Source organism: Aquarana catesbeiana, linkage group LG01 (genome assembly GCF_042186555.1).
Source record: "Aquarana catesbeiana isolate 2022-GZ linkage group LG01, ASM4218655v1, whole genome shotgun sequence".
Lineage (NCBI taxonomy): Eukaryota > Metazoa > Chordata > Amphibia > Anura > Ranidae > Aquarana > Aquarana catesbeiana.
The window spans coordinates 297,544,731-297,560,886 of NC_133324.1; the positions used below are offsets into that span (position 1 = coordinate 297,544,731).

Below are 16,156 nucleotides of genomic sequence, written 5' to 3' on the forward strand. Positions count from 1 at the left end.
ATAATAAAACCTACTACATGTACGTCAAATTATAATAGCACACAAATCAACACATTACCATGATATATACATATACCATATATATTGAAGTATAAGCCGAGTTTTTCAGCACATTTTTTCTCGAATCGTCTTCCAGGGCAGCATCTGAGCGATAGGCTCCTCCTCCCTGAAACAGGAAACACATTAGTCCACCATTATAAATTTCACAGTCTTACCTGCGTGCCTCAGTTGTTTGTGTTTCCTCCGGACCCACAGGAGCTGCAAAAGAAACGTTTGTTATTTTACTTCAGTCTCTGTGCTAGTTGCAGGAGACTACCTGCCAGCATCCCATCCAGCCCAGCGGGCCTTGGGAGGGCGAGCAGGGGCAGCATATTTGAGCAGTATTTCTCTGCCTGAGATTTCACCCCTACAGAGGGGTCTGCAATCATCCCCCCAAGCTGCAATAGTGCACTGACATTTCCCCCATGCCGCTGCTCAAGGGACCTGCTGCAGTTTTTTCACCAGGGAACTCCATGTGCAAACTCTTTCAACATACTCCCAGACATGAAGAGCGTACAGTGGTGTGGGTGCATGGATGCCTTACCCCCTGATTACAGCCGCTGCCGCGCCGGACCGGTAGGTGCCTCACGGCTTATTTTTTGTTCCTCTCCTACCCCCGTGATGTCCGCACCCGCCGCCCACTTGATTGCCTGTTTTTTTGCCGCGATCGGCATCCTCTACACACCGCAAAACAAGCCTCTCCTCATGGAGGCTTGGTGGGGTGTACCAAGATGGCGCCGGAGACACTTCCGGGTTAGCGGCCATTTTCCTGGAGCCTGCTTCCTGGGATACAGAATGGGCTATGGTTACATCACTTCCGGGGGCGGGAATTTAATAAAAAAAAAAAAAGATTTTTAATAATATCAATATACACGCATACTGCAGCAGAGTCCCCCTCCCTATTGGGCCCAGAAGGGAGGATACCAATTGCAGCGGCATGTGCAGGTGTATCCACCAACCTACACGGGGTCAGCTGGGGGCGGGGCCGGAGCTTAAGCAGGAAGCAGTTAAAAAGGCCCCTCTAAGCAGAGGATCCTGGTGGCTGACCATGTCTGACGCTTCTCCACCCTGCCCTGCAGATCCTGCAAGCCAGGACAGCTCCCAGCTAAGCCAGAATACTCAAGAGTCACCTCTGTCTTAACCTTACTGTAAAACTGCCTACTTACAGGCAGCCTTTACCCGCCTACCTCATGGGGACCTTTTTTGTGCTTGATTTCAGGCAAAGACCCCTGAGGAAAGGGAAGTGGAAAGCAACAAAACATGTGCTTCGTGCAGCCACCGGTTTTCCCCAGAAGGAAAAAAAAAAAACCCTATATCAAAAATGTGTAGACAAAATGGTGGCCAAAGAATCGCAAGGGTATCTGAAAGATCTGCTCAGCTCTTTCAAGAAAGAAATACAGAGCACCATGGCGCCTCTACGCTCAGCTATTAAAAAGTTAGAAGCGCCATCAAGCGTCAGTCAGACCAATACCCCATCTACCACCGGATATGCGTTCCTTCAGGAGATGCGGTTTCAGAGGGCAACTTTATTTCTATCAGGGGATACGAATAGCCTTCTAAAAGCCATAGCGGACACGCTAGGTATTAAAGAACATAAATCCGCAGAACTCGCAATACATGACGAGATGTATAAAGAGCTACAACCCAGAAAGCCTAGTACATTCCCTGTACACCAAACTCATAAAGATATCTTTAAAAAAAGATTGGGAAGACCCAGAGAAGAAACTCTTCATGCCAGCCACAGTCAAACGCAGACCCGTTTGCAGAGACGGACACCAAAACCTGGGCTAAATGCCCCAAAGTGGATGCTTCTCTGGCAAAAGTCACAAATAAATCTGACTTGGCCTTTGACAACGCGGGTACCTTAAGTGACCCCATGGAAATCCGGCAATAGCTTCCACCTGCACAGCCCAGACTTTATCAATCTGGCTAACCCAGCTTCAAAAACTTCTGGAGAGTGACACACCTAGGGAGGGCGGCACAGTAGTGTAGTGGGTAGCACTCTCACCTAGCAGTAAAAAGGGTCGCTGGTTCATATCCCAACCACGACACTACCTGCCTGGAGTTTGCATGTTCTCCCTGTGCCTGCGTGGGTTTCCTCCAGGTACTCCGGTTTCCTCCCACACTCCAAAGACATGACATCCTTCCACGGGAGACATTTATGGCGACAATAGACCTATAGGATGCCTACCTACATGTCCCCATAAAGGAGGGTCATCCAAAAATTCCTAAGGTTCGCAGTACAAGGGCCAGCAACTACGCCGCACCCTCAATACACAGCTCTCCTTTTCGGCATCTCCTCTGCACCAAAAATCTTCTCAAAGATAATGGCGGAAGCATTAAAAGGTCTAAGACAACTAGGTATTGGCATAATACCATATTTAGACGATTTACTGTTCTTTGCGGACTCAGCAGAGGCCCTAGAAAGCAACCTGTGCACAAGTATGTCCTATCTGCAAAACCGGGGATGGATAATAAATGCAGAAAAGTCACAGATGACCCCAAGCCAGTGAGTGGTATATTTGGGCTATATACACTGGACTCCAGACTAACGAAAACCTTCCTAATGGAAGAAAAGAACGAAAAAAATCACACAGGCAGTAACCTTCCTAATAAGGACCAACGCCATAACATTCAGACAAGGTATGACCGTACTAGGACTGATGACATCTTCTATTCCAGCTATCACCTGGGCACAGATTCACATGAGACCTCTACAGAACTACATTCTGTCCCAGTGGGATGGCAGCCACTCATCCCTAGACAGGTCCTTTCCTGTTCCAACCACAGTCAAACTAACACTACAATGGTGGCTCAATCTACTTCGATACATCGAAGGATGCAAATGGGCCCAATCCAAGCCAATCGGGATCACCACCGATGCCAGTGCCCTAAGCTGGGGGGCACATTTGGAGGGCCTCTGCTCACAGGGAAAATTGACCTCCAAATGGTCCCAAGCCTCCTCAAGCATGAGAGAGCTAAAAGCGGCGGGGGAAGCATTAAAAGCGTTCAAACCAGCAATACAGGGGAGAAACATAAAGTTACAATCGGACAACGTCACGACTGTGGTATACCTAAACAGGCAAGGTGGGACAAAGTCCCGAAGCTTGATGAAGCTGATGGAGAAAATCCTACTATGGGCAGAATCAAAGTCAATATCGGGTATCTATCTGAAAGGAACAGACAATACGCTGGCAAACTTCCTGAGCCGGAAGACCATAAAACAAATGGAGTGGTCTCTGAACCAAGCGACCTTCGCACAAGTCACTCAAAAGTGGGGAGTACCCGAGGTAGATCTATACGCCTCCAAAGCGATTGCAAAATCACCAACATTCTTCTCTCTGGACCCCATAGATGGCAACAGCGGCGTAGACGCCTTCAACCAGAGCTGGGTATGGCAACTATGCTATGCATTCCCTCCAACTGCCATAATACCAAGGGAGAGAGAGAGCAATGGTGATACTAATAGCACCGCACTGGCCACAAAGGGCATGGTTCAGCCACTTAAAAAACCTCAGCATCCAGCCTCAGCTGACACTGACGGACCAGCCAGATCTCCTATCGCAGGGCCCAGTCAACCACCCGAACCACAGAATCCTGAAGCTTTCGGCCTGGGTACTGAAGGGGTGAGACTTCAGAACAAAGGATTGTCAGACAATGGGATCGATACCATCCTAAACAGCAGGAAGCCCGGAACTAGGGCGATCTACGAGGAAGTGAGGGAAAAAAGTTTGTCTCCTGGAACAGAAACAAACCATATTCCAAAAGAGGAATAATCCCAACAATCCTGGATTTTCTACAAGATGGAGCAGACAAAAATATTTCCCCAAGTACGCTGAAGGTACATGTTGCAGCACTCTCTACTCGTTCATAGACACAAGACTAGCAGAGGACCCACTGATAAAGCGATTCCTGATGTCACTCAAAAGAGCTAGACCAGCCAAAATGAATAGAACTCCAACTTGGGACATGCCCACAGTACTTAGAGGATTTCTTTCCCCTCCATTTGTACCGATGGAAGATAGCTCAGACAAAAACCTCACCTTAAAGACTGTACTTTTTGTGGCCCTAGTATCAGCCAGAAGAGTGAGCGAAATCCAAGCACTGTCTATAATGGAACCATACTGCCTAATACATTTAGACAAAATAATTCTCTCTCCAGACCCGGCCTTTCTGCCCAAGGTCCCCTCAACATTCCATAGAACCCAAAATATCATACTTTTGCTTCCAAAAACTATGGCTAGCGAAAAGAGACACACTCACAACAAACGCGATGTAGGAAACATACTTGAAAGAACGAAGGATTGGCGAAGAACGACCTCCCTTTTTTGTCCTTTTATGCAGGCGTCAACAAAGGGAAACAGGCTTCCAAGAATACCATCAGCAGATGGATAAGAATGGCCATACAGACGACCTATGAGGCACAAAGCCTCACTCCGCCAAGCGGGATCAGAGCACACACAACCAGAGCCTGGGCTACCTCGGTCGCAGAGAAAGCAGGGGCAACTCCGGAGCAGATCTGCAGGGCAGCGACATGGTTGAGCTTCAGTACCTTCAAGGCACTACCACATAGACCAGCTGTCTGACCAAGACCAGGCACTTGGTCGCAAGGTGCTCCAGTTTCTATCCCCACCCTAGTAAGTATTGCTTCATACATCCTCTCAGATGCTGCCCTGGAAGACGATTCGAGAAAATAGAGTTAGGTACCTGGTAACTCTTTTTTTCTAAGAAGTCTTCCAGGGCAGCACTAGTTCCCAGCCTTGAAAAGACAAATACCAGGTACAACGGGGGAGCTTTTAAGATTTACTGAGATTTCCTACGGTGCTTTAATACAACTGAGGCACGTAGGTAAGACTGTGAAATTTATAATGGTGGACTAATGTGTTTCCTGTTTCAGGTAGGAGGAGCCTATCTCTCAGATGCTGCCCTGGAAGACTTCTTAGAAAAAGAGTTACCAGGTACCTAACTCTATTTTTGTGCTGAAAGTGCCCCCCTCTGCTTATACTTGAGTCACTGCCATCTGCCTACCTGATCAGCCCGTGTGTAATGCTCAGACGGCAGCTGACCTGTGTACAAAAGCCACGCCTCCTCCTCCTCCTTGTCCGTGATAGGGGAACACTCCGTTTCCCAGCAGTGAGTCGGTGTTCAGTGTGCTGCCTATCACGGACGAGGATGAGAGGATGTCTGTGATAGGCGGAACACTGAACAATGACTGCTGGGAAACTGAGTGTTCAGCCTATCACGGACGAGGACGAGGAGGAGGCGCGGCTTTTGTACACTGGAATGGCCGCCGTCTGACTGCATGACACAGGCTAATCAGGTAGGCTGATCAGGTAGGCAGATCGGCACACTGAGGCTGCAATGGACACAGGGAAGGGCTGCAGTGGACACGTAGGCATGCAGCTGCAGATGGGCATTGTTGACCCTCTTTTCCACTTACAGTAGCTGCTGCATTTCTCACCCTCTGCTTATAATCGAGCCAATAAATTTTCCCATTTTTTTGTGGTAAAAGTAGGTGCCTCGGCTTATATTTGGATCGACTTATACTCAAGTATATATGATATATGCAACCCACCAAATTAAGTCCCACCTCCAACCAGTCCTTGTCAAGCCCCTGTGTTGACCCTAGTATGTCAATAGGAGAGGTAGGGGGCCATCACACAAATATTCTTTTGGATACAGGTGCAGCCCTCAGCTTAACAAATATCGAACTTCAAAAGGATCCTACTGGGAGACAAATTTTCCTTAGAGGATTCTGAGGACAGCAGGTACCTTCTGAGCAGTTAATACCTGTGCCCATAGACTTAGAGAGGTTGTGTTTGGAACACAGTTTGTTTTATTCCGCAACACATGAGGGTGCTATTTTGGGCTCTGATGTCATGGGGGCACATGGACTGATTCTTTATCTCTGCAATTGGGTGCTGTGGACAGGGTCTATGTACAAAGGCAAGATGCACATGATCATTGACAGCTGTGAGGTTACATTAGTTAAAACCAATGAGATCCTTGACCCACAGGCACTGCTGAAAACAAAGGACCACATTTCCAACACAGGCACACACACGTGTATGTGTGTGTGTATGTATGTGTGTATATATATATATATATATATATATATATATATATATATATATATATATAAACATAGCAGAGACCTTAGGAAATAAAATGGCAGTCATTGCATTAGTTTATATAACATGGTATTTGTGTAGCAATTTTTTAACCACTTAAGGACCAGAAGGATTGATTTGCCCCCTTAATGACCAGGCCATTTTTTGCAATACGACACTGCGTCGCTTTAACTGACAAGTGCGCAGTCGTGCGGCGCTGCACCCAAACAAAATTGACCCCAAAATTGCACCCAAACAAAAATTTTTTCCCCCCACAAATAGAGCTTTCTTTTGGTGGTATTTGATCATCTCTGCGTTTTTTTTTTTGCGCTATAAACAAAAGCGACAATTTTGAAAAAAACACAATGTTTTGTACTTTTTGCTATAATATCCCCATTTTTTTTTTTTTTTTTTAAATAAAGCTAATTTTTTCTCAGTTTGGGCCGATATTTATTCTTCTACATATTTTTGGTAATAAAAATCGCAATAAGCGTATGATGATTGGTTTACGCAAAAGTTATAGAGTCTACAAAATAAGGGATAGATTTATAGCATTTTTATTTTTAAATTTTTTTCTAGTAATGGCGGCGATCTGCGACTTTTATCGGGACTGCGACATTATGGCGGACACATCGGACACTTTTGACACATTTTTGGGACCATTGGCATTTATACAGCGATCAGTGCTATAAAACGCGGAAAAACGCTAAAAAAACACGATTGCAAAAACGTTGAAAAAAAGCTGAAAAAAGTTAAAAAAAAATCACTGCAAAGATACTGGTGTTTTCAGAACATTATTTTAACATCCTGTGTGCATGAGGCCTTAAAGTGAAGGTGCGTGTTATAAGCCGATAAATTCGGTATATCCAAATAACACGCCCAAGCTCATCTCTTCACCACGCACAGCCACAAAGGAAAGAGTTCTTATTGGCAGTGTATTAGTGCTTGGACGAACACACTTAGACTGAATTTTAAAGGTTTAAAGAATGTCTGGCAAAATAGTCAGCCCTCACGCATGTTCAATTCATCAAATCTGGTCTCTTTGAAAAAAGTTTGGACACCCCTGTAGTACTTGATTAACCTTTTTTCAAGGGTCAGGGGCTATCCAGTAGAGGATATTTTCCTGGCATCGAAGAAAAGTAGTCTCATAAATGTTTTTTTATTTTTAATGTACCAAGTTCAAGTTTTCCAAAAGGCACTAAGCTGAAAAGATGAGAAACCTCAAAAGTCTTTGAAATGTAATGATTTGTGACCAGAGGGGCCTGACCTTTTCAAATGCCCATATCATTTGCAGCAGATCCCTATCAACATTTTGGCATTCATGGCAAGTAGGAGTTTCTCTTTTATTCATGTAAAACCGGCAGATTGCTGTGTAATAATTTCTATAAAAATATCTTCAAGTGGTTTTAAACCTTTCCATATACCCAGTAAACTGACTGGCCTCGGGTGATACAGAGATGAAACAAATCCTCCTACGTAAGTTGTATCTGTATATCTGCAGTCTTCTCTTCTCTACAGACATTCAAAGTGCTGAATTTAGAGGCTTGTCTGAAAGTTCAGAACAAAAGGTAGCTGTAATTACACCCTGCAGAGCTCGTTGAGGAGAGCTCTGAGAGCTGATTGGAGGGAATGGACACGCCTCTCCTTTACACAGCACAGAGCTGAGGCTGGCAATCTGCTGGAGCAGCGGTCACCAACCAGTGGTACATAGACCATTGATGGTGGTTCCTAGGGGTTCTGCTGCATATCGGCATTGTAGCAAATGTAAAGCGCCCAATGTTTCCAGTGTTGTTCTCAATGGGCACTGCTAGTCAAAACTGTCAGTGCCCATCGATACCCAATGCCTCTGGCAGAGAGCCAGAGCATTGTGTGTGTATAAGGCAGCAGTGTGGTCCAGGGGGAGGGGGACCTCGTACACACAACCGAGAACATCGGTTGAATGATCATATTTTTTTTTTTTTTTTTTTTTAATGCATACTATTCTCCTATTGAAAACAAATAGGTTACTAGAGTTACGAAAACTCTCGTAAGACGGAATACAACTTCCTATGATGTTGTAATGTATTCTTTCGTTTTCGAAGATGTGCGGTCTTGGGCATGCGATTCTTTTTCGGACAAGTGCTGTACTGATATTAAACAAAAATCTTTGGTTCTGTTAGAAGAAAAATGTTCATGCTTGTCCCTTCAAATAATTTTGCATGAACTGTTGCGATCAGCTCTCAAACTGTGTACTAACAATCAGATTATCGGACGATCGCTCCAAAAGCATTTTCTTTCTTCCGATTTCCTCACCGTGTATACTAGCCATTAGTTGACTGAGTCTATACCTGGCAGAGCTAACCCTATCAAGCTAGGAGTTAAAATTCCCGCTAATCTTGGTCATTCATACTAGGCATACCCTTGCCAAATGCCAGGTATTGGGGCACCTAGTTCTTACCTCAACATGAGGAAAGCTTTAGGCTCGGTTTACACTGATGCGATTTCACAGTGCGATTTGTGTTTGCATAGGTGCAAATTTAATGCGATTTTTGAGGGGACTGGGCATAGTTGGAGATTAAATTCGCACCTGCACTAAACTTGCACAGGACCCTTTTTTTAACCAAATCAAAATCGCACCGCATTGATGTGAACAGCCTTCATAGAAAACCATGTATTTTTACATGACATGCAAATCTAATAATTTTGGATCGCATCAGTGTGAACTGGCCCTAAAGGCAATTTGAGAAAACAATTTAATGTACCTACCCGAGCTTACTGAAAAAAATCAGGGATAGATTGGAAGTATGAAAATTCAGAATGTGCCATGCATTTACCAAAGTTAATGGGAGTTAGGAGTTATTACCTTTTTTAAGACTTTGAAAGATTGAAATGCACACATTTGTCTCCAAGTGTCCTTTCACACGGCCGATCCCTCTTTGCTCAGCAGGGGATCGCTCCGCTGATCCCCCTCTGAGCAGGTAGGTGACAGGTCCGTCTCCGCTCATTGTGCAGAGACAGAAGCATCAGAGCCCCACTCTCCTCTATAGGGAGATTGGATGAAAATGGACCACTTGTCTGTTTTCATCCGATCCTCCAGACGGATGGAAAATAGGGTCACCATCCTTCTGGATTTCACAGATGGGATCGGTTCGGATGTCAGCGGACATGTTGCCGCTTACATCCGTCCCTCCATAGAGGTTAATGGATTGTCCGACAGTGTTAATTTTGTCAACGAAAACGTTTTCGTCAAAGTTTTCATCAGCGGCATTTTTACAGTTACTGAAACAACTATGACGAAAATGAAATCTGTTTTAGTTAATGAACGAAAACGGGCCGAAATTGGCAAGGAGGGACATTTACCCTTGTAAACTAACTTCCGGTTTTCACGGAGCTCTGTCTGTTTCCGTTCCCAGCAAGCGACTGTGTGCACCGCGACTGCCAGAGACCAGAGCAGCACTGTGCATTACAGCCAGGCCCCCCCCCCCAATCCCCCCCAAGTCCCGACGAGACTGTCCCACTCCCGGGTCACGAGACCGACAACCGCCAGCCAGGCACCCACATCCAGAGCAGAGCGGACTGTGAGTGTGTTCTCTAGTACATTACAATTACAGCAGGCCTGAGGTCTCCCTGTCCCCTCCGACCAGAGCACTGTGTGCATTACACAGGCCTCCACTGGCAGTGACATCCAGTGCACTGTGCATTACAGGCCATCCCACAGACCAGAGACCACCATCCAGCATTGTGCAGCATTACAGGCCTCCTCCCGACCAGTGACCACTGGCATGGTGGCATCCAGAGCAATGTGCATTACAGGCCATCCCTTAGACATAAGACCACCATCCAGCACTCTGCAGCATTACATCCTCAGACCACCATCCAGAGCACTCTGAAGCCATACAGGCCTTCTCAGACCACTGTCCAGAGCAATGTACAGCATTACCGGCCTCCTCAGACCGCTGTCCAGAGCAACAGCATTACCGGCCTTCTCAGACCTCTGTCCAGAGCAATGTACAGCATTACCGGCCTCCTCAGACCGTTGTCCAGAGCAACAGCATTACCGGCCTCCTCAGACCGTTGTCCAGAGCAACAGCATTACCGGCCTTCTCAGACCACTGTCCAGAGCAATGTACTGCATTATCGGCCTCCTCAGAACGTTGTCCAGAGCAATGTACAGCATTACCGGCCTTCTCAGACCACTGTCCAGAGCAATGTACAGCATTACCGGCCTTCTCAGACCACTGTCCAGAGCACTGTGCAGCATTACAGGCCTCCTCAGATAGTCCCGAGCATCTAAATCTGTATCTGTGAGTTTGTTCAAACCTTAATACCATAAATAACATATTCAATTTTTTTACTCCAGGAGTATATGAGAAATTTTATATTTGGAAATTCTAGAAAAATGCTTAAATAATGCATTACAATTTAAACACATTTGAGATTTTAGTTGACTAAAATGTACTGGAGATTTTAGTCGACTAAAATACGATGACTAAAATGGGACTAAAACTAAATTGCCATTTTAGTCCTAAGACTAAAACTAAATTTGCTGCCAAAATTAACACTGGTGTCTGATCAGGTCTGTCCGAAAAACTGACAGGCGGACCTTATCAGCCTGTGTGAAGGGGGCCTTAAGGTTAAGGCTCCGTTCACATCTAGGCGCTTCTATTTAACAGGGGTTTTTTTCCGGGCGTTTTTAAGTTCAAAAGGTCACCAATGCAAAAGCAGTAAAAGGCCTGTAATCTGCCAAAAAAGGAGGTCATGTACTTTTTTGAGCGATGGGCATTTTGCTTTAGGCGACAGAACGCTCAGATGTGAACAGGGATCATTGAAATGAATGGGATTTGTCGTCTTGGGAGTCTTTAGAGCTGAGTCTTAGAGCAGAAAAACGCCCCAAAACGACTAGATGTGAACGGAGCAGAAGTGAGAATTCTCACCTCCAATCATACTAATTGGCACACAGCCGTGTAGTCTGGGGCATCTCAGGAAAACGCACAAGATTTCCTAGCAGTGTGGGCACACAAATCGCACATTTGGCCTTCCTAGACACTGAATTGTTAGCATGTCTAAATTAACTTTTCTCTGGCTGAATCATGACCAATAATTAAAAATGGTTATTCCAGTAAGCAAAACTTGAATTTCTTTTTCAGGCTATATCATGACTAACAGTTACATCTGATTTACCCATCCTATGGTACTTGGTGTGTGTGTTTGTACCTATATAACTAAAATAAATGTTATATGTAAATGTCCATGCTGCTGTTTTTTAATTGCCTGCTCTGGGCACTCACTCAGCCTTTTTCTTTCAGTTTTCATAAATCATCCCAGTCTCAAAGAAACATGTTTTACTAAGGCAGAGAGTGGCATGGCTGAAGCCTTTGTCATGTACATAAAAAAGCTATTTTGTTTTATTCCTAAACCTCAGATTCTTTTATATGGGACATGCAATCTAACTTTAGTACTGTACTATGCTTGTTTTGCAGGATTACAAAGCAGATGAAGACCCTGCACTGTTTCAGTCTATTAAAACAAAAAGAGGACCCCTGGGACCTAATTGGAAGGTAATTGGCCGCATTTCTGTATTTCTATATAATTTGATAAACTATATAGAATCTCCCATTTGAACATTCTGTAACAAAACCCTATTGTTGTGAATGTGTGTATGTATGTGTATGTGTATATGTATGTATGGATGAATGGGAGCCATTCTCGCAGAGAGTGTGGAGGAATGGAGAGGGTGGCCAGATCATTATAGCGGAAGAGGAGATCCGGCTTGACCATAGAGCGGTGTTTGTAACAGCTTACATTACAATTGCAGTCTGCGTGCCGTCACACACAGCCCTGCCCTCTGGAACCCACACCTGTGGCAGACAGAACGCCGGTCCAATGCCAGGACGCGTTCTGTCTGTCACAGGTGCGGGGTCAGGAGAGTGGGGCTCTGTGTGACTACACGCAGACTGCAATTGTAATGTAAGCTGTTACAGTGTGCAAACCCCGCTCTGTGATCAAGCCGGATCTCCTCTTTCTCCATGCCCTTTTCCGCTATAATGATCCGGCCTCTGCACAGGTGAGGCTGCAATGGTGGGACACGGGTGAGGCTGCAATGGTGGGACACGGGTGAGGCTGCAATGGTGGACACGGGTGAGGCTGCAATGGTGGACACGGGTGAGGCTGCAATGGTGGACACGGGTGAGGCTGCAATGGTGGACACGGGTGAGGCTGCAATGGTGGACACGGGTGAGGCTGCAATGGTGGACACGGGTGAGGCTGCAATGGTGGACACGGGTGAGGCTGCAAGGATGGACTCGGGTGAGGCTGCAAGGATGGACTCGGGTGAGGCTGCAAGGATGGACTCGGGTGAGGCTGCAAGGATGGACTCGGGTGAGGCTGCAAGGATGGACTCGGGTGAGGCTGCACATGTGAGGCTGCAATGGTGGACACGGGTGAGGCTGCAATGGTGGACACGGGTGAGGCTGCAATGGTGGACACGGGTGAGGCTGCAATGGTGGACACGGGTGAGGCTGCAATGGTGGACACGGGTGAGGCTGCAATGGTGGACACGGGTGAGGCTGCAATGGTGGACACGGGTGAGGCTGCAATGGTGGACTCGGGTGAGGCTGCAATGATGCACTCGGGTGAGGCTGCACATGTGAGGCTGCAGTGATGGACACGGGTGAGGCTGCACATGTGAGGCTGCAATGATGGACACGGGTGAGGCTGCAATGATGGACACGGGTGAGGCTGCACGGGTGAGGCTGCACGGGTGAGGCTGCAATGATGGACACGGGTGAGGCTGCAATGATGGACACGGGTGAGGCTGCAATGATGGACACGGGTGAGGCTGCACGGGTGAGGCTGCAATGATGGACACGGGTGAGGCTGCAATGATGGACACGGGTGAGGCTGCACGGGTGAGGCTGCAATGATGGACACGGGTGAGGCTGCACTAGTGAGACTGCAATGATGGACACGGGTGAGGCTGCACTAGTGAGGCTGCAATGATGGACACGGGTGAGGCTGCATAAGTGAGGCTGCACGGGTGAGGCTGCAATGATGGACACGGGTGAGGCTGCAATGATGGACATGGGTGAGGCTGCACGGGTGAGGCTGCAATGATGGACACGGGTGAGGCTGCACTAGTGAGACTGCAATGATGGACACGGGTGAGGCTGCACTAGTGAGACTGCAATGATGGACACGGGTGAGGCTGCACTAGTGAGGCTGCAATGATGGACACGGGTGAGGCTGCAATGATGGACACGGGTGAGGCTGCATAAGTGAGGCTGCACGGGTGAGGCTGCAGTGATGGACACGGGTGAGGCTGCAATGATGGACACGGGTGAGGCTGCATAAGTGAGGCTGCAATGATGGACACGGGTGAGGCTGCATAAGTGAGGCTGCAATGATGGACACGGGTGAGGCTGCAATGATGGACACGGGTGAGGCTGCATAAGTGAGGCTGCAATGATGGACACGGGTGAGGCTGCAATGATGGACACGGGTGTGACTGCCTAAGTGAGGCTGCATGGGTGAGGCTGCAATGATGGACATGGGTGAGGCTGCAATGATGGACACGGGTGAGGCTGCATAAGTGAGGCTGCAATGATGGACACGGGTGAGGCTGCAATGATGGACACGGGTGAAGCTGCATAAGTGAGGCTGCAATGATGGACACGGGTGAGGCTGCAATGATGGACACGGGTGAGGCTGCAATGATGGACACGGGTGAGGCTGCATAAGTGAGGCTGCAATGATGGACACGGGTGAGGCTGCAATGATGGACACGGGTGAGGCTGCAATGATGGACACGGGTGAGGCTGCAATGATGGACATGGGTGAGGCTGCATAAGTGAGGCTGCAATGATGGGCACGGGTGAGGCTGCATTGATGGGCACGGGTGATAAAGTTGTTGTTAATATTTATTTGTGTAACTTAATTCTGCATAAAACGTTTATGTGTAATTTCATGAGAATTTATGAGGGTGCGTATAGGGATGGGGCATGGTAGGGTTGGGTGGGGCAACTGGTGGCGAGTAATCCTTAAGGCCTGGCTAGTAGCTCAGGACTTGAAATTTTGAGCCGTGTGTGTGTGTATGAATACAGAAGAGAAGTCTGGAACTACCAACTTCTGAGATGCCTAAACCTTCTTTTTTTTTTTTTTTTATTGCCATATGTTAGCAATGTACAAAGGGAAATATACATATCACTTAACCGGGTACATGGAAAACATATCACGTATCAGGAGCCATACACATTAGACTGCATCACATAATCCATGGTGTAAAATACAGTTGGACAAGGTACTCATAGTAACAAAAAACAAAAGTAAAGAATAACAAGTCCATTTCGGGCAGCAGATACTGTATGTTTAAAATATACAGAAACCGTACAAAACAGTTCTGTTAACTAAAACAAGGTAAGAATCAAAAACAAATGAAAGTGAATTATTGCCCATCTTCGTACTCAAACTATTCAAACCAAAAGGTTGCTGACCTCTGCTATAGCCCATCAAGGTTGAGCTTGTGTATTCAGAGATGTCCCTTGTTTGTATAGAGTGGTTATCTGAGCAATTGCAGACTTCCTGTCTGCTTGAACACATCTGATCTTGTTAATAAGGGGTTTGGTCCACCCTCACTGGATTATTTTTTTATTATTATTATACAGGATTTATATAGCGCCAACAGTTTGCGCAGCGCTTTACAACATGAGGGCAAACAGTACAGTTACAATACAATTCAATACAGGAGGTATCAGAGGGCCCTGCTCGTTAGAGCTTACAGGCTAGAAGGGAGGGTCAAGTGGAACAAAAGGTAATAACTGTGGGGGATGATCAGATGAAGAAAATTAAAATAAAGTTGTTAGGTGTGGGTAGGGTAGGCTTCTCCTGAAGAAAAGGGTTTTCAGGGATAGTCTAAAAGCTAATAGAGTAGGAGATAATCGGACAGATTGGGGTAAGGAGTTCCATAGGATTGAGAGGCTCTGGAAAAGTCCTGGAGGCGAGCATGAAAGGAAGTGACGAGGGAGCTAGAGAGCGGGAGGTCTTAAGAACAAAGAAAAAGATTTTTTTGGTATTTTGATACTAGGTCAGTGATGTTGCTGGGGGCAAAGTTATGGATAGCTTTGTAAGTAGTTGTTAGTATTTTGAATTTAATTAGTTGGGTGAGCAGAAGCCAGTGGAGGGATTGACAGAGAGGAGTAGCAGATACAGAACGATTGGTAAGTTGGATGAGTGATGACAGCATTCATGATGGATTGAAGGGGGGATAGACTATATAGAGGTAAGCCATTTTATGCTTCTCAATCCATTCTCTCTGCAAACTAGATTGGTTGCAGTGCTTGAAAATTCCAGGAGGGCAAGTTTGGATTACTGAAAGTACCACAGTGCCAGTCATTCTAGTTAAAGCCACTTAGGCTGGCCATAGACTGAACAAATTTCTGTTCTGCAACCTCAGGTTGCAGAAAAGAGATTCGCTCAATTCCCCTTATCAGCACAGACAGTCTTGACATGGGAATGCCTGCCTAACTAACACATTGGCTACTGAATGTTGATCACAAATTAATAAAGTGTATCCGTTTTAATAAGGTTAAAAATCCTCACTAGGAAAATGAGTATTTCTTTCTCGAACATCACGGGACACAGAGCCACAGTAATTACTGATGGGTTATATAGGGTATCACTGGTGATTGGACACTGGCACACCCTATCAGGAAGTTCAACCCCCTATATAATCCCTCCCCCTTGCAGGGATACCTCAGTTTTTACGCCAATGTCTTAGGTGATGGACGTGTAAAGATGTCCTGTGCTGAGCTCCAAAGGGAATATCCTATATCCTATACTGGGGCAAGCCAGGCAGACCGGATCCATTCAAAGTGTCCTTTCTAGGCCGAATTGGATGGTAACCGGGTCTTGTGTCCGAAGAAACAAGGTTTTACCTGTAATGCTTCTCTTTTTAGAGAGCTGGACCCCGCAGATTAGAAAATGGTTTTCTAGCCTAATTTCTAGCCGGGTGCTTTAAGGGCCCAGAACTGCAG

At 46.3% G+C, this 16,156-nt stretch overlaps 1 protein-coding gene across 1 annotated transcript in view; it reads left to right on the plus strand.

Moving 5' to 3' along the window:
• Positions 1–16,156, plus strand: part of PITPNB (phosphatidylinositol transfer protein beta) — a 117,806-nt gene that overhangs the window by 70,358 nt on the left and 31,292 nt on the right. Inside the window, exon 8 of the mRNA XM_073629349.1 lies at positions 11,609–11,686. Coding sequence (XP_073485450.1) covers positions 11,609–11,686 — 78 coding nt within the window. The remainder of the gene's footprint in view (positions 1–11,608; positions 11,687–16,156) is intronic.